The 22,835-nt window shown below is 37.3% G+C and overlaps 1 protein-coding gene across 3 annotated transcripts in view; it reads left to right on the top strand.

The window, feature by feature from the left end:
* ZMPSTE24 (zinc metallopeptidase STE24) overlaps nt 1-20,247 on the top strand; it is a 35,677-nt gene extending 15,430 nt beyond the window's left edge. For 2 of the 3 annotated variants that reach the window (XM_004371894.3, XM_023727181.1), the window contains 6 exons: nt 345-497; nt 2,007-2,148; nt 7,865-8,049; nt 12,700-12,804; nt 15,421-15,564; nt 18,720-20,247. In XM_004371894.3, the coding sequence (XP_004371951.1) occupies nt 345-497; nt 2,007-2,148; nt 7,865-8,049; nt 12,700-12,804; nt 15,421-15,564; nt 18,720-18,944 (954 nt within the window). In that variant the 3' untranslated portion in view covers nt 18,945-20,247. The remainder of the gene's footprint in view (nt 1-344; nt 498-2,006; nt 2,149-7,864; nt 8,050-12,699; nt 12,805-15,420; nt 15,565-18,719) is intronic. The other variant, XM_023727182.1, reaches the window with a different exon arrangement.
* Nucleotides 20,248-22,835: the final 2,588 nt, after the last annotated feature.

Here is a 22,835-nt window from a genome sequence, read left to right as displayed (position 1 = left end):
GGTAATAATTTACATATTACTTGCTATTTTTAGAACATGAATTAATTGAGAAAAGGAAATTGCAGATACGGTAAAGATTATGGTTTAGAGTCTTGCTGTAAAGACTCTTCTAGCATTAATGTCCCATGTTTTTCAGCTAATAACATTTAAGTGAGTTTATCTTAAACTGTAAAGTGCAAGACAATTGCTTATTGTCTTCAGCTACCTATTTTCATATAATATAGCCTCACTGCATGTTAATTTTAAAAGTTATTTTAATTATATATTCTTTGTATGCAGTTATTAGTTATTTAAAAAGCAAACCAAGTTTCTGGGTTTCTTGTGATGATGTTTTCTTTTTTTAGACCTTGGGGTTCTTCATGAAAGATGCAATCAAGAAATTTATTGTGACTCAGTGTATTTTATTGCCTGTGTCTTCGCTTTTACTTTACATTATTAAAATTGGGGGTGACTATTTTTTTATTTATGCCTGGCTGTTCACATTAGTTGTTTCTCTGGTGAGTGAAATCTTTTATCTTATTTTCTTTTACAAAAGTTCTTTGGTGAGATAACTGTGATTTAATCTTCATTAGCATGCTAACAGTTCTTAAGAAGTATAAATAGCTGCTCGTATAAATGCCTGTCTTGGTTTCTGCTTTTGGATATAGAAAGAGGAGGGTTGACTCTGATCAAAGAATTTTTTCTCTTTATGCTGATTTGAAGCTAGTTGTTAGTTACTTTTAATGATCCCGTTGTCAGGCAATTTTGTTTTATTTTTGGTCAGGCAGTTTTAAGTTGTACATTTTTGAGTTGCCACCAGAATGGATAACTAAGTTTGATAATTACTCTTGACTGACCTCAAGTGCCTAAAAATCATGAATGTTTTGAAGAGAGGATATATTTGAGGACACAAGAAAGATAGCATAAATTTATCCAGTTTTCTTCTGCCCACCCGCTTTGCATCTCCCCCTTTCTCCTTTTTCCCTTTCATTACCCCTTCTTCTGCATTCCCCACCCCTTCCTCTTCCCCCCTCCTTCCTTTACTTCTCCCTTTTCTCTTCCACTGCCACCTCTTCTGTCTCTTCCTTCTTCCTTCCCTTTCCTCTCTTTTTTCTCCATCACTTTTTTCCCTCCCTTGCATCTTCTTTTCCTTCTCTCTTTCCCATATTCTAAACTGCTTCACTACACAAACACTACTACACAATCAAATGGTCTGTTCACAACCCCCAGAAAATACCTGTCAGCTGTTGAGCTCCTTCAGTACACTGATGATGAGGTTTATTTTAATTACCGTGGTTTTCACTGCTTCACTTTCCACTGGTGGAATCAAGATCAGAAAATGGGCACTAACTGGATTTACAAGTATATGTTGTAAGGCGTATTGAAGTGAGAGGAAAGAGAGCAGGGGGAATCCTCCAAAACTACTTAAGGAAGTGCTGTTTCAACCAAAGTGTACAGTTGGGAACTACAGATAATTAATTTTAGCACACAAACCAACCAAGTACAGCCCATAGTCAAGCTCTGGGAATTCTGTTTTAGCAAAGACTTCAGGTCTATCATGATTACTCTGAAAGGCAGAATTGCAAGTTATGATGGGCTTAAGAAGTGTCAGAAATCCCCAAAATAAAAGCTGTAATTTTGTAAGGACCATTTGACTTTTCAATTATTACCACCTAGAGATCTTAAACACTAGCATTACCCCTAAAATAAAATTAAGGTTTACTGTGTTACCGGATTACTCAATTTGATTTATCAGACAGATATTGAGCACTTGTTGTTGTTAGGTGCCATTGAGTCAGTTCCGACTCATAGTGACCCTATGTACAACAGAACGAAACACTGCCTGGTCCTGCACTCTGGTACTATTTGGTAGTATTTGGGGCTGGGAATACCAGAGTAAATAAGAGAAGTTCTCTGTTCTCAAGGACGGATGGGGCAGACAGTTGTTTTAATAATAAATCTTTGTAATAGTGAGTAGTTTTTCTTTAAGAACATATTCATAGATTATTCTGACATTTACTTTTCAGGTGCTTGTCACAATCTATGCAGATTATATTGCTCCTTTATTTGACAAATTCACACCTCTGCCTGAGGGAAAGCTGAAACAAGAAATTGAAGTAATGGCAAAGAGTATTGACTTTCCTTTGACTAAGGTATATGTTGTTGAAGGTAAGCTACATCAGAGTAAGAAGGTTTTATTTGAGTAGTTTGTTTTATTTGAGTACTTTATTCTTAGAACATGTTTTAGTTATTTAGTGCCTCTATAACAGAAATACCACAAGTGGGTGGCTTTAACCAACAGAAATTTATTTTCTCACAGTTTGGGGGCTAAAAAAAAACAAAAACCAAACTCATCGCCGTTGAATCAATTCCGACTCATAGTGACCCTATACGACAGAGTAGAACTGCTCTATAGGGTTTCCAAGGAGTGCCTGGTGGATTCGAACTGCCGACCTTTTGGTTAGCAGCCAAACTCTTTAACTACTACACCATTAGGGTTTCCTAAAAAAAAAACCCGTTGCCGTAGAGTCAGTACTGGCTCACAGTGAGTGACTGTATAGGACAGAGTAGAACTGCCCCATAGAGAGTTTTGGCTCTAGGGGAAAGCTTTCTCTCTGTTGGCTCTGGAGGAAGGTCCTTGTCTCTTCTGAGCTTCTGCTCCTGGACAGTCTTAATGTGGCTTGGCATCTCTCTTCCCCCATCTCTGTTCAGCTCACTTGTTTAATCTCTTTTGTATCTCAGTTTGACTAAAGATACATCCAACACTAATCCTGCCTCATTAACGTAACAAAGACAACCCATTCCCAGATGGGATTCTAACCACAGGCGTAGAGGTTAGGATTTACAACACATATTTTGGGGGGATGTAATTCAGTCTATAACAGAACATAAATGATGAATCAGTTTTTGTATTTTTTTTTTAATTTATTATGTAAACATTAGGATTTTACATTTTGAATTTTAAAGATTTATAGGAATCGATGACATCATCCAGGGATAGAAACTGATGGTCTGATGCCAAATCCTGCTCTTGCCTGCCTGCAGCTATATTTGGTTGGCTTCACAATATTGTTTTTCATTTTTGGCCAAGGCCTTTGTCACTTCCTATTTTACTGTGTTGCACATTAGACTGATTTATTCACTTTGTTAACTGCCTGGCTGGCACCTTTAGGTAACTGAGTTGGACTCTTGAATAGTCAAGTTCCATTTAGGACTAGTTTGGCTTTGTCCCCTCCAACAAAATGTCCAGTGTTCTGGGGGACTCAGATTTCATCTTCAGAGTAGTTATACTCTGCTTTTTCGATGATTGCTTTTGAGAACTAAGCTGTCTCTTAACTTGCATAAGACTATTAAAGTTTCAAGGAAGCCTTCAATGATGTAGAAAAATTGTAGTAAGTTACCATGAATTTCTAATTGTTAAGTTAAAATTCGTATAAATGACGGTTCTGCCTTTGCCACTTACTAGCTGTGGGATCTTAAACAAATAAATCCATTCACCCCTCTGGGTTTCAGTTTTGCTTCCTCTAAATCACAGCTCGGCAGATTTTTTTTTCTTTAAAGGGCCAGATAGTAAATATTTTATGCTTTGTGAGCTATACAATGCCTGTTGCAACTGTTCGACTGTGCCATTGTAGTGCAAAAGCAGCCGTAGACAGTACATAAACAAATGAGCATGGCTGTGTTCCAGTGAAACTTTATTTGCAAAAACAAGCTATAGGCCGTATTTGGCCTGCATGTTGTAGTTTGCCAACCCCTGCTCTAAACTAAAAAATTACCAGTGTGAAGCAGCTCTACTGGATAAAGGAGTAAAATCTGAGAAGTAATTGCAGAATCAAAGGAGAACAGAGATGGTCATAAGTGGAAAGGATGAACTAACAGCATCTAGAAGAGTATAGAACTCAGACATTTAGTGTTTCTGAGGGTATAACAGCCCAACTAAAAGCACAACTGAAATAGCTCAACATTCTGTGGGGAGCTGGTAGAAGAACAAGTTAATTCATTCTTCTTCAGCCTCTGAAATCACTGCTCTGTTTTAGGGTAATTTAAGCTAATAGCACACTAATCAATGCAACGGAAGAACTCTAAGGGGCTTTTACTGAAGGGGCAACCTAAGTTGCTGATCACTTAAGTTATATTCTGATAACATGAAACAACACATAATGATATGATAGTAGAGATAATTGATAAAATGTGTGGTGTATACTATTTTGATTTTGGATGAAATAGAGAAAGCTTTATGGAGGGTTGTGAAATGAGCTTTATGGAAAATCAAGACTTGAGTAGGTGGAGGGTAGCATTTCACATATAAGGCTTTGGGGTCAGATAAACTTCGATGTGAATGCTAGCTCTGCAATGAACTATCTGTGTGACTTTGGGCGACTTACCTTTGCTAAACAGCAGTTTAGTCATCTGAAATGGATGTTTTTATTGTAGGTGATAATAGTAACTACCTTCAAAAATATTTTAAATACGTGAGTGTTGTTACTAGCGTAGCAACACAGATTACAGACTTGTCAATTGCTGGGGATATTGTGAAAGTCCAACATTTCTGCTTTAAAAAAAAATTGCGAGTGCTGTGCAGAGAATTAAACTAGTGTGATGTGATGACGAATGACTGAGTGGATACTTTAGATTGGATCATCAGGGGAGATCTCTGAGCAGGTGACATTTAAGCTGAGACCTGAATGAAAGGCAGGAGCCATCCATGCTGAGATCAATGGGAACACCTTCCAGAGCTCGGCATATTCAAGGAACAGCAAGAGAAGGGCATAAGATGAGGTCTGGGACGTAGGCAAGAGTCAGATCATGTAGGCAGGGTAAGGAGCTTGGGTTTTAAGTTTAGTGAGAAAAGCCACTGGACATTTTAAGCAGGAAAGTGATGTGGTCTGGTTTGGTTTTTAAAATATCGTGGGCTTCTATGTGGAGATTGTAGGCAGAGGCAGGAGTAGAAGCAAAGAGAGCAGTTAGGAGGCTGTTGCAGTAGTCCAGGTAAGAGATAATGGTAGCTTAGACTGGGACAATGGTACCTGGATGGAGAGAAGTGGATGCATTTGGGATATGTTTTAGAGGCAAAGTTGGTGGGGTTTGCTAGTAGATTACATCTGAGGGAATAGAAAGAAATCAAGAATAACTTCTAGATTTTTAGCCTGAGCAGATGGATAAGTGGTAGTTTACTGAGATGGAAAACTACAGGAAGAGCAGGTTTGTGGGGGAATTAAGAGTTTTCTGTTGGATGTGTTACATTTTGAGATACCCGTTAGACATTGTGCTAGTCAGGATTCTGCAAGCAATAGTTAGTTGCAAGCAATAGAAACCAACTGTGGCTGATTTAAGAAGAAAAAAACTGCTTATTGAAACAATATTTGATAGCTCACAAAATTGCCAGGAAAGTTAAGTTCACCAAGCTTAGAAAATAGGCTGTTTCAAAAGGAGACTAGGAACTCAAAATCACATTGAAGGACCAGGCTGGTGAGGACACTGTTGCTGCCACTCGGAACGCTGATTCAGCCATTTGCAGTCTTGCCATCCCTGCTGCTAACACCCCCGAATTAATTCCTCACTGCTCTGCTTCTTTGTGCAGTCGGCCAACTCTGCAGACTCCCTATGTGTGCATCTGGCTGACTAAGCCAGGGCGCATGCCTGTGTCCTAGCTGCCAGCAGTGCTGGGGAAGCAATATCTAGCTTTCTTGGCTTCTCAAATGAGAAGGGGTCTCTCACAAGACTTACATGGTATCGTATTTCCTAAACTCTGAAAGGAGATTCTGATACTGGGCAGGAAAAGAAACCACACACAAGCATGCAAACAATAAATATGCACTCTAGACACCCATGTAGAGATGTCAAATAGGCAGTTGGATATATGAGTCTGGAGTTCTAAGGAGACAAAGCTAAAGATAAAGGTTTGGAAATATTTGGCACTTAGGTGGTGTTTAATGCAATGGATGAGAACACTTAGAGCAGAGAAGGGGGCCCAGGTCAGAGTCAGCAGGGGGAGGAAAAGCCAGCTTTAGAGGCTTGAGGAGGCGGGACCATTGAGGTTGGAAGAAAACAAGGAGAGAGTGGTGTCCCAAAAGCCAGGAGAAGAGTGTGTTTGAAGGAGAGAATAGTCAACTGTGCCAAATGCTGCTGAGAGGTTAAGATGAGATATCATGAACAAAAGATGAAAACAGATGGCAATACCTTACATTCACCTAGAACACTTTGATATTTCTCAAATACATTATTTCATTCCTCAAGTGGTATCATTACCATTTAGTAAACAAGCATTATTGAATATATACTACGTGCCAGACAGGAAAGCTTATACAAAAAGCTTCCAGTCTAGTCTAGGGACTCTTAAAGTTTAGTGAGTATAAGAATCCCTGGAGAGTTTGTCAAAAGACAGCTTCCTGGGCTCCATTCCAGGTGTTTCCAGTATCAGCTTCTAACAAGCACCCTTAGTGATTTTGGTGCGGGCCTATTTAGATCACACTTTTGAGATACTCTAGACCTCAGAATGATACACAGCTTTCCAGATCCTAAGATTCTATATTACTGACAAAATTGGACTGCATGTTTGGCTCTTAACTTCCAGGCAACCAAACCAAAAAGAGATAATAACAATAAATAAATAAATAATAGCTACTATTTATCAAGGCCTTACTATATTTTGGAGCACTGGTGGCGCAGTGGTTAAGAGATCGACTGCTAACCAAAAGGTCGGCAATTCAAATCTACCAGCCACTCCTTAGAAATCCTATGGGGGCAGTTCTGCTCTCTCCTATAGGGTTGCTATCAGTTGGAATCGACTTGATGGCAGTGGGTTTGGTTTGGGTTTTACTATATTCTAGATACAATGCCAAGTACCTTAAATTAGAAATATGAATAAATACACAATTCACGTTTTCTGTGAGAAATCTCAAATTCTCAAAAGAAACGTTTTATCATTTCTTTTTTTAAAAAGTATATAATAGTAGTAGTTTACATGGACCAGGCAGTATGCTAATTGCTTTACTTAGACTATCTCGTTGTCATTAATCAGACTCAATGAGGTAGATAGCCTTGTTTCATAAAAAGGAAACTAAAGAAATTAAAGTTGCCTAGCTTTATACAACTAATGAATTATAGAGCCAGGATTTGAACCCAAAATCTCTGCTCTTGATCACTACATTCAACTCAGTGTACATTGTACAACATTTAGAAAATGAAGGAAAATATAAAGACAAAAATAAAAATCAACCATAGTTTAGCCATTGTTAACCGCTGTTAAACATTTGGGTATGCTTTCTTCCGTCTTTTTTCTTTTTTTTAAATAACTTCAGTTTGTTTCTAATTATATAAGTAAATACGCTTATTTTAACAGCCTTGGAAAAGAGAGAAAAGAATAAAGGAAACAAAATAATCTATAATTACGGAACCCAGTGATAATCACTTTAATATTTTTATGTATTAATAAGCTTGCTTTTCTGCATACATGTACATTTTTTTCTTGACAGTAATGGAATCTTATACTCACAGCTTTGTATCCTTCATAGTATGTTGGTGAGCATTTTCTTATCTTGTTAAAATTCTTCCAAAGTGTAGTTTTTTTCTGGCTGCATAAAATTCCATTTCATAGCTTTACCACAATTTAATCATTCCATTACTGTTGGATATTTAGGTCTTATTTATTTACTTATTGCTATAAGGAATACTGTGATGAGCATAAATATTTGCTGGCAAGGCTGCAAGGAAATATATGCTCTTTACTGCTGGTGGTAATTTATGTTGAAACAGGTTTTATTCAGGTATTATAAAAAACTTGAAAATGTTAATGTCCTTTCCAGTGATTTAATATCTGGGAGTCTCTCCAAAGGACCCCAAACATTTTAATTATTCTCCATGCTTTGAATTGTCGTTTCCTTAGGATCTAAACGCTCTTCTCACAGCAATGCTTATTTTTATGGCTTCTTCAAGAACAAGCGAATAGTTTTGTTTGACACTCTACTAGAAGAGTATTCTGTTCTAAACAAAGATATCCAGGAAGAATCTGGCATGGAACCCCACAGAGATGGAGAAGGAGACAGTGAAGAAATAAAAGCCAAAGTTAAAGTGAGTTCTTTTCCTAGGAGACTCTTGCTTGGTTTTTATAAACAGTTCTATGACAACTCAGAACATCAGTTTCTACATAGTGAATGTCGAATTCAGGGAGACTATCAAATAAAAACACCATGCCTGCTTTATAATTCTGGTATTTGGGTGGGATTACCACTATTATCACATGCTAACTACTTTAAGCAAGACATTTTAATTTCTCAGTTTTGTTTTTTTTTTTTCCATCTCCAAAATAAAAATGGTACTTCCCATCCTGTCCAGCTTGGTGTTGTGAGGATCAAATGAGGTGGTGTATGGATTTTATAAATGGGAAAGTGCTATAGAAAAGTAGAAAATGGGTGGTATTTATTTCTGCTCTTTTATGTGAAATTAGTATGGGAAGAAAAGAAAATCTAGGTCTATCGAAGACTCACAATTAAGCAAGTCTCCTTCCTGTGGAGGAAACCTTGGTGGCACAGTGGCTAAGAGCTACAGCAGCTAACCAGAAGGTTGGCAGTTTGAATCCACCAGGTGCTCCTTGGTCGCTGTCCTATAGGTCGCTATGAGTCGCAATCGACTCAGCAACGGATTTGGGTTTTTTTTTTTTTTTTGTATTCCTTTGGAAAATGATCCTTGTTTAAGTTCTTTTCATTCTGTATCAATGTATCTTTGACTGTGACTCCTATGTTGTTCTAAATAGCTTCCTAAACCCAGATGTCAAACCAGGAGACAAGAGTTTATGTAAGCTATCTAACGGAGAACTGGTTGTTTTAAAAAATAAAGCAACAGATTAGTACAGATTAGAAAGCAGATAACCAGCAAAAACAGAAGCCTAAGGGCCGTGTTACTTTATGTAAAATGATATGTAGTATCTGCCTTTTAGTAGTGAAGATTAATGAACTGTATGTAAAATGCTTAGTACTTATGGTGTCTAGTACATAGGACATTAGTACATTAGTACATTAGTGAGTGGGAGCTATTATTATTAAGTAAAAATATGTTATATTTTTGCTTATTACTTAAGTAATATATTCCAGAATAGAAATTTTAGAAATCATCAATAACAAAAATCATCAATGATCCAGCTGCCCATAAACGTCTTACTATATGTATTTCTAGTCTTTCTAAACTATCGTTTTTTTTTTTCATTATTCTCTTAGCGGATATGTGGAATGTTTCCAGTTTTTTGCTGCAGTGAATATCTTTGTAGGTAAACCTTCAGGTGCATCTCTTAATTTTCCTCTTAGAATAGATGTTTATTAATTGGTGCTTTAATTAATTTAAAAGAAAAAGATATATAAAAGGATATTTGTTGTAACTTATTCAGCATTTTTAAGTGTTTATAAGGAAAGGATTTTTCAAACTGTCTAGTTGGTAATAATGCCAGAAGAGATGTTGAGAAGTGTGTGCATGTGTGTGTGTTGGTGACTGAATATGTGTGTGCAGATATGAATGTGTGTATAAGAGTAACTTGTTCATTGTACCTTGACACTGTCTACATTGAATCTGGAAAGTTTATAAGCAGAAAGTATTTTATTTGGCTTTGTAAGCATTAGACTTCATCATTTATATGACCACTGACCATTTATGTTTAGTTTTTTTTTTGCAGTACAGTAGTAATATGCAAATGATCACAGATACGTAAACTAAAATTGTTTAGTTGATTTGTTTCATGATTGTTGAATAGTTTACTTTTAGCCTTCATAGTCTGTGTAAAAGTTGAAAGCACAGGTCTCTGGCAACAGGCTACTTGGCTTCATATCCCAGCTTCTCCACTTATTATCTGTATGGCAATACGCAAATTAGTTTAACTCTTTGTGCCTTGGTTTCATCTTTAAGGTCGGGGTGGCTGTGATATATAAATGAGATAATAAATATAAGATATTTAGCACACAGAACCTGTGTTTAATAATGTGTTAGCAGTTTTTGTTATTTTTTCATCATTCCTGTCCCAGTCTTCATATGTGTTGGAAAAAAAAAAAGAAATTATATGTCTGTGTGTATTTCTGTTTTTATATGATATTGGTTTGAGAGGTTACACTAAAATTAAGGAAGCAGAGCTCTAATAAATTTTAACATTAATTTTTACTTATTAAAGTAATATAGCTACATTGTTTAAGATTTCAGAGTACAAAAACAGCTTATAATAAAATATAGCAGTTTTCTGTTCTTCTCTTCCCCATGCTTCCCACCCCCTGCCAGTCTCCTCTCCTCAGATTTCAACTTTCAGCTCCTTCTTCCGACGTTTACACATGTCCACATTTCTAAATAATATATGTATACTACTCTCTATTGACATTAGCTACTGACTTTCAGTTATGGTAGATGAGAACTTAGTTCTTTTCTCCTACTCTCCTCTGCTTACCCCTCCCCCAATTCTTCTGACATAGTCATGTTACAATTTTTGGTTTAATCAGTATTCAGTGTTTACATTCTTGTACCTATGTAATTATTACTCACTGCCGAGCGTGCTTAAGCATTCTCCCTCCTATTTAATAATTATTTTGGGGTTTTTGTTTTTTATGTTCTTAGTTTTCTTCGTAACTTTTTGCCAATTTTTCCTACAACTTCCAGTAACTCTCAAAGTAATTTTCTGTAAGGTTAATTGTATCATCAACCTTATCAATTTCAGTCCCCTGCCCTATCCCTCCCACCTCTGGGAAAGATCTTTATTCTCTTTTTCTTTGGAGCAGTTACTCTGTAGTCCCATTCGACACCTCTCATGTGAGACTTCCCTTTGTGATCATCCTTGATATTCCTTTTGCTTTTCTTCTAGTTTGGAATCCGTGTTTTCCTTTTTGTTGCTTTATTCCCTTCTCTTGGTGATGTACACCTTCCAGTAGTTGCATCAGGTTAAAAAGATGGTACAGTGACAGAAGGAGCATGATGATGGCAGCCCTCAACAGACTGTCTTTTGAGTCTCACTGTTTAAATCTGGATGGGTTACTCTCTGTATCTGGTATACAGTTGTCATTCCAGGATTGCCCTTTACTATTATCCTAGAGACTCCCTTCATTTCTCTCCTGTATTGGATCTCCTGTGTTCTGTATTCCATGTCTCTCTGTTCCTTGATTTATTCCTTCATTTTGGTAGGGGATGTCTTCCAATATCTTCCTGAGAAGGGTTGCATAGTTGGTAAATTTATTTGAGTTCTTGCACATCTGAAAATATCTTCATTCTTCTGTCACACTGGCTTGCTACTTTGGCTGGAGTATAACTTTCTTCAGGATTGTGAAGAAGTTGTTCTCTTGTTTGCTCGCTTCCAACATTGCTGATGAATGTCTGAAGTCATTCATATTATTGATCCTTAGTATGTCACCTGTCTTTTGCTCTTCTAGAAGCTTGTTGAATTCTGTCTCTGGCTCAGTGTTCTGAAATTTCACACGTCTTGATGTAGGTCTGCTTTCATCCATTGTGCTAGGGATGCACTGAGTCCTTTTAATCTGGAAGCTGTGGTTCTTTGGTTCTAGGAAACTTTCTGGATTATTTTGTTAATGATTTCCTACTCTCCATTTTTTCTATTCTCTTTTCAGAAATCCTATTATTTCAATGTTGGATTTCTTATACAGGCCCTGTAACTTTCTTACCTTTTCTCTCCTGTCTTTCACTTCTTTATCTTTTTGTTCTACTTTCTAGAAGATTCCTTCCTTGTCTTCTAATCCTATTGAGTTTTAATTTCCAAGAGCTTTTTTCTTTCTCTGAGTTCTTTTTTTACAGCAACCTCTTGTTTTTCCACGGATGCAGTATCTTAACGCACTGAAGATATATTTTTTTCCTAAATTTTCTCCGTATATAATTTATGTTTCTTCCAAGTTGCTTTTTTTTCTGAGTCTGATCATCCATCTCAGTAGTTTACCTCATATAGCTGGTAATCTTTGGTTGTCTGCTCCTTAGTAAGAGAATGTTCCTTCTGCCATCTTAACTTGGAAGTCTCAATTTTTAAAATGGCACTTCATGGTGTATGTTTTTGGATCATAATTGATATGTGCTTATTTATAGATAATTTAGAAAATAGAAAAGGTATAAAATAGTTAAACATTACTATAGTTCTATCATAGAGATAACCATTATTAACATTTTGATACACTTCCAGTCTGCTTTTTATATTTTTATATATACATTTACACTTTTCTTAATTGGAATCATACATTTAATTTTGTTTCCTGCTTTCTTCAGCCCAGTATGCCATTTTCCCATGTCAGAACATAATCTTTGAAAACATTTCTAATGGATTATAACATAACTGTTATTTGACTGTATCTATGTCAGCAGTTTCTCATGTCAGAACATAATCTTTGGAAATATAATTTCTAATTGGTGTATAATATGGCCGTTATGACTTTGTCATGATTTATATAATTGTCCTATTGATAAAGATTTATATTTTTTCTAGGTTTTTTTTTTTTTTGAAACTAGATTAATCTAGACTCTAAGCTTCATGAAGTCAGGGAATGCCTTTCTTGGTCTTTATTATATTTGTAATGCTTAACACAATGTCTGGTAGGGAGTACTGATTCAGAGAATGTTTTGTTAAGTAAATGAACCGTTTTTTACTAAAATCTGATTTTTTCCTTCAGGTAGACTCTAAGAAAGGATATTACTGGGTTAAGAGATACAAACTTTTTGATGGTTTTTGATAATTTATTTTCAATTTGTTCTCTGATTCAGAATAAGAAACAAGGATGTAAAAATGAGGAGGTGCTTGCTGTACTAGGTCATGAACTGGGGCACTGGAAGTTGGGACACACAGTCAAAAATATCATTATTAGCCAGGTAAGTTTGGGGTAATAATTATTTTTTTATGGCATGGTAGTCAAATTAGAGAAGTAATATAGTAGAGAGGTAGAGATAACTCCAAGGCCAGGCTAACTGGCTTCACACCTTGGCTCCCCAATTACTACTTTTGTAACCTTGGGCAAGGTCGTTCTCTTCTCTCTGCCTGCATTCCCTCATTGAATGATCATACCTCAGAGGTCTATTGTAAGGATTAAATGAGTTAGTATATGTAAAGAGCATATAGTAACTTATTGTTGTTATCACCATCATCACTATCACCTCCAGAGTCACTCAGATATAGAAGTTTTGAAATCAAAAAGAGAGCCTAATAGCACATTAGAATGCTTTTTTAAAAACATTTTATTTATTTATTTATTTTTCATTTAAAAGTAGTTATTTGTCCATGGAGAAAAGTGTAGGAAATAACAATTCCTACATCATTCCTGCCTTGGGTGTTACTACCTCTAAGCCAATAGAGTGACTACAGTTTTCAGGCTGTGGGTGAAATAGCACTATATATTGTTGGCTGATTCTGAGCATGTGTGGCCTTAACTGAGTCTTAAGTGGGTCTTTGTACATTTCTAAAAGACTAGTTGATTCTGGATGATGGACCACATGGGAAGACTTGTGAACCCATATGGGCATTTTCCTGTTGCCTTACATCTTTAGGTGTAAAAATGAATTCCTTGGCTTGAAGCTGTGCTGTATGGATACATGGCAGTGAATAAGACATTAAATAAGTCCAAATTCTAATTCAAAGTAAGTATTCAGATTAATAAGGAAAATCACTGTCCCTTCCATGAACAGAGGGTTCCAGTGAACTCAGCCTAGCACAAGGTACCTGTAAGGTGTGGTACCTTATCAAGGCTAGGGTTGATTGCCTCTTCTGACAGATTGGGCACGTGGCAGGAGACAATGGAGAAAGGGCTATGTTGTTGACATTCACTCCATCCCTGTCACCTTGCCCACTTTGTTCATGAGTTCCTTGACCAAATCCTGGTGTGGCTCGGGAAAGAGTCTGGCTTACATCCACAGGACAGATATCTTCTCCACCTGATCATTGAGCACCTCCTCTACCATGGGGTCTTTTGGTGAACATTCAAAGTATTATCACAGTCTAAGCTAACTTTGAAAAGTCTTTTGACATACCTCCTTTTCAGATCTCCTTGTCTGCCATCCTCTGGTTTCTTCCAAAGCCCTGATCATCCAGGCAAACCATTATTTGCTGACTGCCAATGATAAGTACAGAGCCTCAGCTCAGGCCCACTCTCCTTCCAGACAGAGTTGACAGTGAGACAGACTACTTAAGGTTCACCATACTGAGAGTACTTCCCTTCTCCACTGTCTTTTAGGACCATCCCTGAGTGGTACTGTAATGCCAAAGCAGTCCACTTTCAGCTGGTACCAGCATATTGTGTAAAGTTATTTGTAAAATATGCTCAAATTTTTTCCTCCTCAGGTAAATGATTATAGAGAACTCCCCGTGAGTATAGATTGAGGTGTGGCAGAGTGGCGGGAGTTGGCATCCAACGAGTATGAGCCACCTGCTCATGTAACTTCACCCTTCATGGCCTTCTTTATTACCAGTCCTATATATACCACTTAAACTTAATGATGACAAGAGTACCCCTGAGCATCCCAGTTTCCTAACTAGGTGAATCAATATAGCATTCAATTCAGGAAAGCAGCTCAGGTCACAGGATCATGGTGTGCTGTGGTCAGGAATTCAGTCTCTCCTAGGGCTCAGTAGCCAACCAAAAGTTATTTTCCGAAAGTAGAATGGTTGCTTGATGAAAATGACATGCATAGCTTTGCTCCAAAACCCTTGGGGGCCTTCACTGTGAGTTTTCTACTGGGGCTTGCCATATTGGATCCACTGAGTTATAAGTGCTGGGTTGCAGAGCTGCTTGTACTTCATCCTGGGTCAGCTGGAGAACCTTCTTCTGCTCTGAGCCCCATATAAGCTGGTAACTCTGAGTCACCTGGTAAATGGTTTTGAGCAGCACACTTATGGCATATGTGGCCTCCAAAATCCCAATCTGCTAAGGAAAAAGGATGGTCTTTGTTGTTCAACTTTACTCCAAAGGATCATATTTTGGTATTTTAGTACAGACTTGATTTTTTTTTTTTCTCTCATGCATTGATAAAGATAGATCTACTATTTTATTGGCCTTTCCTAACTATTCAGTACAGCTTCAGTGGCCCTAAAGGGAATTCAGAGGAGCCTCCACAACAAGGTCAGGTGAGAGACCTTGTGTCAGATTATGGTCTTACGTGAACAAGGGCCATTCTAACCCTTTAACTTGTAACAGGAAAAAAATCCTATTGCTATGGACTACCTCAATCACAAGAGGCTCAACCTAAGCCTGTCCCTATAGAAAATTATACAGTTTACAGATAGAGTGGAAAGACACTGCATATGCATATAAATTTTATTTTCCTTTCTAGAATAAAAGTGAAACTATAAAGCTACCTATGTAACTTTTTCTGTGGTCACACTAAAACCACGGTTAAAATCACACCATGAGTTCTTGTTCTGCTTTTTTTGTACTGCTGATCCCACAATGAAATCAGCTTAGTAATAACTTAGAAATTTTGTACCCTTCTTTCTAGATGAATTCTTTCCTGTGTTTTTTCTTGTTTGCTGTATTAATTGGTCGAAAGGAGCTTTTTGCTGCGTTTGGTTTTTATGAGAGTCAACCCACTCTAATTGGACTATTGATCATCTTCCAGTTTGTTTTTTCACCTTACAATGAGGTAATGTATAATCTTTAAAATTATCTCACGTATGTCCTTGCTTGTTTCAAATCTAGAACCTGTAGGGTGGTGAAAAAAGAAATAAACAAAGCTGTATAGTTTCAACAAAAAGATGAAACTAAGTCTTTTAATCCCTTGATGGACTAGCCAATATAGAAGATGGCAGAAAAATCCAAACCCCAATAAACAAATATTTTACATACTGTTAAGAGAAAAGAAAGTGGACAATTAGACTTTAGTGATGAAAACCTAGATATCACATGTATCTCAAGAGACTTGGTAGATGGAGCTTAACTATTGCAGTGCTAGCCCCTCGGCCCATATTCACCAATGCTTGGGTGATGTATTAGTTTCCTAGGGCTCCTGTAACAAATTGCCACAGGCTCTGTGGCTTAAAACAACAGAAACTTACTGTCTCACAGTTCTGCAGCCTAGAAGTCGGAATTCAGGGTGTCAGCAGGGCCATGCTCCCTCCTAAGATCCTTGGTCTCTCCCAGTTTCTGTGAGCCCCAGGTGTTTCTTGGCTTGTGGCAGCAAAACTCCAATCTCTGCCTCCATCCTCACATGACTGTCTGCCCTGTCTGTCTCTGTGCCTGTTCTTATAAGGGGACCTGTCATATTGGATTAGGACCCACCCTGTTCCAGTATGACCTCATGTTAATTTAACTATTACATCTGCAAAGACTATTTTCAAATAAGATCACATTCATTCACAGATGGGGAGTTACTACTTGAATGTATCTTTTTGGGGGTACAAAACCCATAACAGATACATCTGTGTGTGTGAGATGACAAAACAAATAATAATTGTGTATATGTGTGGCTAGATAAGGGAGACTATGACAGTGTTCCTCAGATTGTGTTCTCAAAATAGCCTTAGGATCCTACCCCAGACTAAATCAGAATTGGGCATATTATATTACTGAAGTTTAAGAAGCACTGCTCTGATAGTTCATTAGGGGGATTCCGTATGTGTGATAAGGCATGGGCTAATGAAACTGTATATTAACAAATCTGACAATGGCACCATTTCATGATATTTGGTAAGCCTTCCAAATTAAGCCAAGAAATAAATTACAGGGATCTTAAGGTATCTCCATTTAGGAGAATTCTTTCTTGGGACAGTTGTGGAGTTAAGGTTTTAAGATGAGTTAAATGAATCCCATTTCTCCTTTAAAAAAAAAAAAAGGGAGTGGGGAGTGGGCACTAGGAAAGAAAAATGGAGAGATCATAGTTGTATAGCATTGTCCACATAAACTAAAATTTTCCAGAGAACTGAGAATTATCATTTTTAAACTCTGAAATTTTTCATTTTTAACTTTTATTGAAAATATTTATAAAATGCCTTACAGTTTGTTACTGCTTAAAACAGAGAATGAAGAACCCCTGTTGTCATTGTCTCCTACCACAATTTAGCAATGTCCCGAGCATACTGAGCTGTATATATTAATGACCTTAGACTTTAAAGCTGTTCTGCTTTTTTTTTTTTTTTTTTTTTTAATATTCTTGTCTCTTTCCTTACTGTCAGGCTGATAATTCTTGTTACTATCAGTGTCACTTTCTGTTATAATCATTACCCCTTTCTAATTTTCTTCTTTAATCTGCCATGGACTGGGAAATGAGAACCAACCTCACACTACGTAAGAGTTACACGGTTCTGACTGGGTAGAAGGTCTTTTTATTTGTAAAGGCATGAGCAGCATTAGTGCCAGTTCTTTGTGGCGTCTGATTTGACTGTTCAGAGGATTTTTTGTTTTGTTTGTTTCCATGTATTCAGTAGTTGAGTTCATGTCCAAAAAAATGTCTAAATAATTGAGGTATTAAAGTAATTTAAAATGTGATTAATCCACAGAGATACTAGCAACTGTTATAAAAAGCTTGGAGAGCCCAGGAGAGATGTCTCAAAAAGACTAGATATTTAAGCAGAAAATCTTTATGTTTAATGTCAGAGTCTAAAATGTCATGATGGGAAAGAGACATTTTCCTGGGGAAAATGGGAAAATTGACCTGTTAGGAAGAGTTTGGAAAACTACAGCAGAGCAAATTGGTGCAAATTAATAGATTAATATCTGTTTATATTTTTATTTATGAGTTAACAGTGAGATTCAAAGAATGGTTTGCCTGGGACACAAAATCAGGAATTAAAGATAGAAGAGAGAGAGAGAGAAACTAATTGATAGATTGGTCAGCACAGCTAAAATCCATGGAACCAGTTAATGTCTCTATCTCAAAAAGTATATTCAAGATTTGAAAAAGAAATTGCAGCCAGAATTCAGTTATTAGCTCTGAACTTATCTGAGAAGGTATCAGGGACTCCCAGACTTTATTTTGAAACTCTGTATTTGCTAACGACAATAAGAAGTGCAAATGAAAGGTTTGTTTGTTTTTTTATGCTTAAGTATTTTAAGATAAGAAACAGATGACATTTAACCTGTAGTTCGTCAGTATGCAAAGTAATGGTTTTTCCCTCAGAATTTATATTTCCAAATGAAACGTGTCCCCTTTGTCATTGGGAACTGTATGCTTATTCTAGTGATGCTGCCATAGCTTAAAATACTCTGGAAAATTCTATTTTGAAATTGTTGATAGAGGCTATGGCATATTTTTTTAATATTCTCAGTGAAGACTGACTGTCATTATCCTTTAAGGGTAGATAAGTAATCAATAGTGTTTTTTTAAAAGAAAAAATAGGGTCTAAATAAAAATTACCACAACTTACCGCTAACTCTGAGGGAAGTGGTGGGCATGGGCTTGAAGTCACAGAGACTCTCAGCTGTACCACCTGCCAGCTGTGTGACCTCAAGCAAGTTATCTAACCTCTCTGAGCTCCATTTGCCTCATCTTGTAAAATAGGAGTAAGTCCCTGGAACTTGGCAGATTCTCAAAAATTGGTATTTTTTTGTAAGGATAACATTCATTATTATTATCATTCTTTATTGTTCATATGTGTTGCTGGTGTCTTTGGGAGAAAGAAAAAGGCTCAATTTATAATAATTCCCTCATAAGCCTTGGGTTCCCTAAGTGTCAGTAGTCTTTCTTTTGGCGTGCTTTTTCTCTTATCCTAAGCTGAATTCCCTCTGTACTCTCAGCTCATGAAATCGTCAGTGACAACAAAGAGGTGTGCAGTGGTTAAAACTCTTCGTTTATTTTTCCAGGTTCTTTCTTTTTGCCTAACGGTTTTAAGCCGCAGATTTGAGTTTCAAGCTGATGCATTTGCCGAGAAACTTGGGAAGGCTAAAGACTTATATTCTGCTTTAATCAAACTAAACAAAGATAACTTGGGATTCCCTGTTTCTGACTGGTTGTTTTCCATGTGGCATTATTCTCATCCTCCTCTATTAGAGAGACTTCAAGCTTTGAAAAATTCAAAACAAGACTGACATGCCCAGGGCCTGCCACTGAAGACATTGCTGATTATTTCTGTTCTGGCAGCATGTTCTAGCTCTTGATGTTTTTAAACTTTTTTTTTTTAAGAAAAATTATTAAGTACAGAAAAGCGCAGATTTAAATGCATTCCATATTTCATTTCAAAAATGATTTTAATAATCCATTTCTTAAAACAACGGATGAAATTTTGAGGCTTAATGTTTTTAAAAGTATCGTTTCATTTTTGAAATCTAATTCACCATCAACTTATTGATTATTTGAGAAAATAGAGAACTTGTTTATTTACACACTTGTATGGAATCTGCATCTAAGGTGTTTCGGGGCATATGTTTAGAAGAGGGAACACCATGCTGAGTCCTTTCTGAGGCAGAAACGTGACCATTGTGCTCGTACCGAAGTTGAAATTTATTTTTACTTTCATACTGTTAATAATTTAACCTGGCGAATCAGTGTTTTAAATAAGGAAGACAGATAATAATTGGTAAAGTCGATGTTATTTAAATGAAAGTTGTTAGAAATATGCTTATACTGTTTTACCGAAGTTCTCTGTTCCTTCTCTTGCTGCACATCAATCAAGAGTTTCTAAGAGTGCTTTAAAATTAGAAATTATGTATAGAATGTTTTAAATCATTGTTTCTTTTTGTTGTTATTTTTTAAGAAAACCTCAGTCTTTCCACCTAATGGGTAGTCCCATTGGGTAAACAAGTATTTTTCAACATTCAGGTTTTTCTCATATTCTCTTATTTAATAAACTGTGCATCCCTTCACTTAGCAGAAATTGCCATATTGAACAGGTTTTGCTATTTTAAAAGTGGCAGAACGTGGAAGGAAGAAGAAATGCCATTTTAAGAGACATAAACATGAAATTCTGATGATTCTCTTGTGATATTACAAGAAAAATACAGCTTTCTATCTCTTTCAAGGACAGAAGAGTTTTTATTTCTGTATTTTTTATCAGAAAGTCTAAGTACTATTTAATCAAGCCTGATTCCACTTTTGATAATTATAGTCTTGATATGCAGATTATTTTTAATTTCGAAACAAATGTCACGAAAGCTGTCTGTCCCAGTTGTTTCGAAGGTGTATGTTTGACTACAAATCTCTATCCACTCTCTGAATGAGAACTTATTTTGTGCCTAGAGCTCCTACTCACTGATAATGTTTACCTTCTGGGCATTTATTCCAAAGTGGGATCAACTCTGCACCCTTGGTACCTGACCATAGAGTTTTTTGCTCAGCTGACATTTCAGTGATGTCTTTACATGGAAATATAATAAAAAATAAAAAGCTACTTTAGTACTGCATCATTTCCTTTCCTCAGGCCAAAAGGAGCAGTCCTATGGTTTCATTTATCCAGCATTCTTCATCTGTGTATTCATGCTGTGATAACTGCCTTTCCTTCCTTCTGTGCCTTTAAATACAAATTTTAGTTCTGCACAAGTGAAATATTAAAAATTGCCAATGGAGATTTGTGTACTTTGTCTTTAATTTGAGAATATGTGTGTGTCATTTGTTACCTAGACATGTATTTGTTACCCTAGAGGAACTGGGTGCTGGTGTATGAAGAAATGACCCTAATGCTGAGTGGTGCCAACACTTTCTCCCTGTGTCACTCACAGAGTCCTCCTCAGTGTGTGTCTCCTGCTCCACTCCAGAGCATCACCAGTTCTTGCTGATGTTTCCTCGAAGTCTTCATTTGGAACCATTCCTTCTCCATTGTCATAACCTCAAATTGTCGTGGGCCTGCCTGGTCTGTGCCACTGCCTCTTTTGTCTTCCTTAGACATGGCAGCAGTAATTAGCTTCTTAATATGTGACCATTTTGACCTAGTCACCTACAGTTTATGGATTACAGAGGCATAGGGATAGCCAAAAGGAGACCGGTAGGTTCCTAAGATACTGACCAATGAAGGGAAGAGTAGAGAGGCTGACCAAGGAAGGAAAGAGAGAGGTGGCACTATATACCCTAATACTTGGCAGATACTCAGGGGGTAGAGTCAGGTAGGTCAAAGCCTGAGGTAAAATGGCACTACCTCAGCAGGGTTGGTCTCTGAATCCAAGCCAGAGTCTCTGTCGTGTGTCTCTACTGCCTTTTATCTGAGGTGATCCCTTGCTGAGATCTGAGAGCTGCTAGTAAATTCTGCCTCTGTTTAGGATAGGAGTAGAGTTTCTGGGATTGATGCAATGGTTCTGGTTAACTGCTTACATTTTAGATGCTCACTGCTTCCCCTAATCATTTATGTAGTATTTCCCTCTGTGAAGTAGATTTGTGCTTGATATCTTCATCGATTTCTGGATACTTTTGTACAGACACACTTTATGTAGCTTTGACTGTTTTGGATACTTTATCAGCAGAAAGCTAATTGAAGGCCTTAAGTTCTGTCCTGGATGCTATAAAAAGAAAATTACAGAGAACTTGAAGGTGTATCCAAAAACTTTTAAGATCACACCAATGTGAGCATGTAAGTTGAAAGCACTTGTGTGTCAGGCTAAGAACAGTTTGGAGGAGAAGCAAAAATAATCCATAGTGGAATGGTTTAGCCCTCTTTAGACAATATGGATGGGGAAAACTTTGGCCCTTATTATCCAGGATGGTTCCTGGGGAGGAGGATTTCCTAAATAGTTTGGCCAGAGACAGATAGGAAATATCTTTGTTTGTTAGTGCTGCTGTAACAGAAATATCACAAGTGGGTGGCTTTAACAAACAGAAACTTATTTTCTCACAGTTTAGGAGGCTAGAAGTTCGAATTCAGGACACCGGTTCGAACTCAGGAAGGCTTTCTTTCTCTTGGTTCTAGGGGAAAGTCCTCATCTCTTTTCAGCTTCTGTTCTCGGTTCCTTGGAAGTCTTTATGTGGTGTGGCATCTGTCTTTCCCCATCTGTGCTTGCTTCTTTTTGTGCATGATCTGCTCCTTTTATATCTCAGAAGTGATTGGCTTAAGACACACCTACACTGATAGTGGCCTCATTAACATTAAAAAAACCTTATTCCCAAATGGGATTACATCCACAGGTATAAGGGTTAGGATTTACAGCACATGTCTTTAGGGGACACAATTCAATCCATAACAGGAAGATACTCGTGTTCTGTGAAGCCAGGACTCCCCACACCCAGTGAGCAGGATGAAGTCAGGCATCTCAGATAACATACCCTGCCTTTGGGTCTGAGCTCCCCCCAGGCTCCCTGGACTGTGACTGATAAACAGGTAAGATGTAATTTAAGGGCTAAGAGCTGGGGCTCTAGGACCCAGCAGGCCACTTATTAGTAAGACCTTGGGTAAGAAACTTGACTGATCCTACATTTCCCCATCTGTTATGTAGTAAATAACTGAGTTCCCACGCTGCAAAGCTCTGTTCTAGGTGCTGGAGAATACATAAGTAAACAAAAAATAGAAAAATCCTCTACCTCATGGAGTTTACATTCTGGTGTGTGGAAGACAGAAAATCAAAATTTGTAAACTAGATATTAAATGATGATACATTTTTTGGAGAAAAAGGAGGAGTTGAGGTGGGGATTTTTTGGGGGAGGGGCATGTTGCGATTTTATATAGGGTGGTCATAAAAAGTATCACAGAAAGTTAGTATTTGCAAAGACCTGAAGTAAGCGAGGGAGTGACCTAAGCAAGTATCTGGGAGAAGAGCACCCCAAGAAGAGGGAACAGCAACTATAAAGGCCTTGAAGTAGAAGTGAGCTTGATGTGTTTGAGAAAAACTAGAAGGCCAGAGTGACTGCATGTGCTAGGAGGGAGATGAAGTCACAGGGGCAGAGGTGGGAAAGATCTGTACAGGGCCTTGTAGGCTATTGTGAGAACTCAGGCTTTTACCTGAGTGCAATGGGAAGCCATTGGAAAGTTTTGGGCCAGGGGGTGACATGATCTGATTTAA

The sequence above is a fragment of the Trichechus manatus genome, unplaced genomic scaffold (genome assembly GCF_000243295.1).
Source record: "Trichechus manatus latirostris isolate Lorelei unplaced genomic scaffold, TriManLat1.0 scaffold00015, whole genome shotgun sequence".
Classification (NCBI taxonomy): Eukaryota; Metazoa; Chordata; class Mammalia; order Sirenia; family Trichechidae; genus Trichechus; species Trichechus manatus.
Note: the sequence above shows the minus strand (reverse complement) of the source record. Positions and strands in the feature narration are given on the sequence as shown.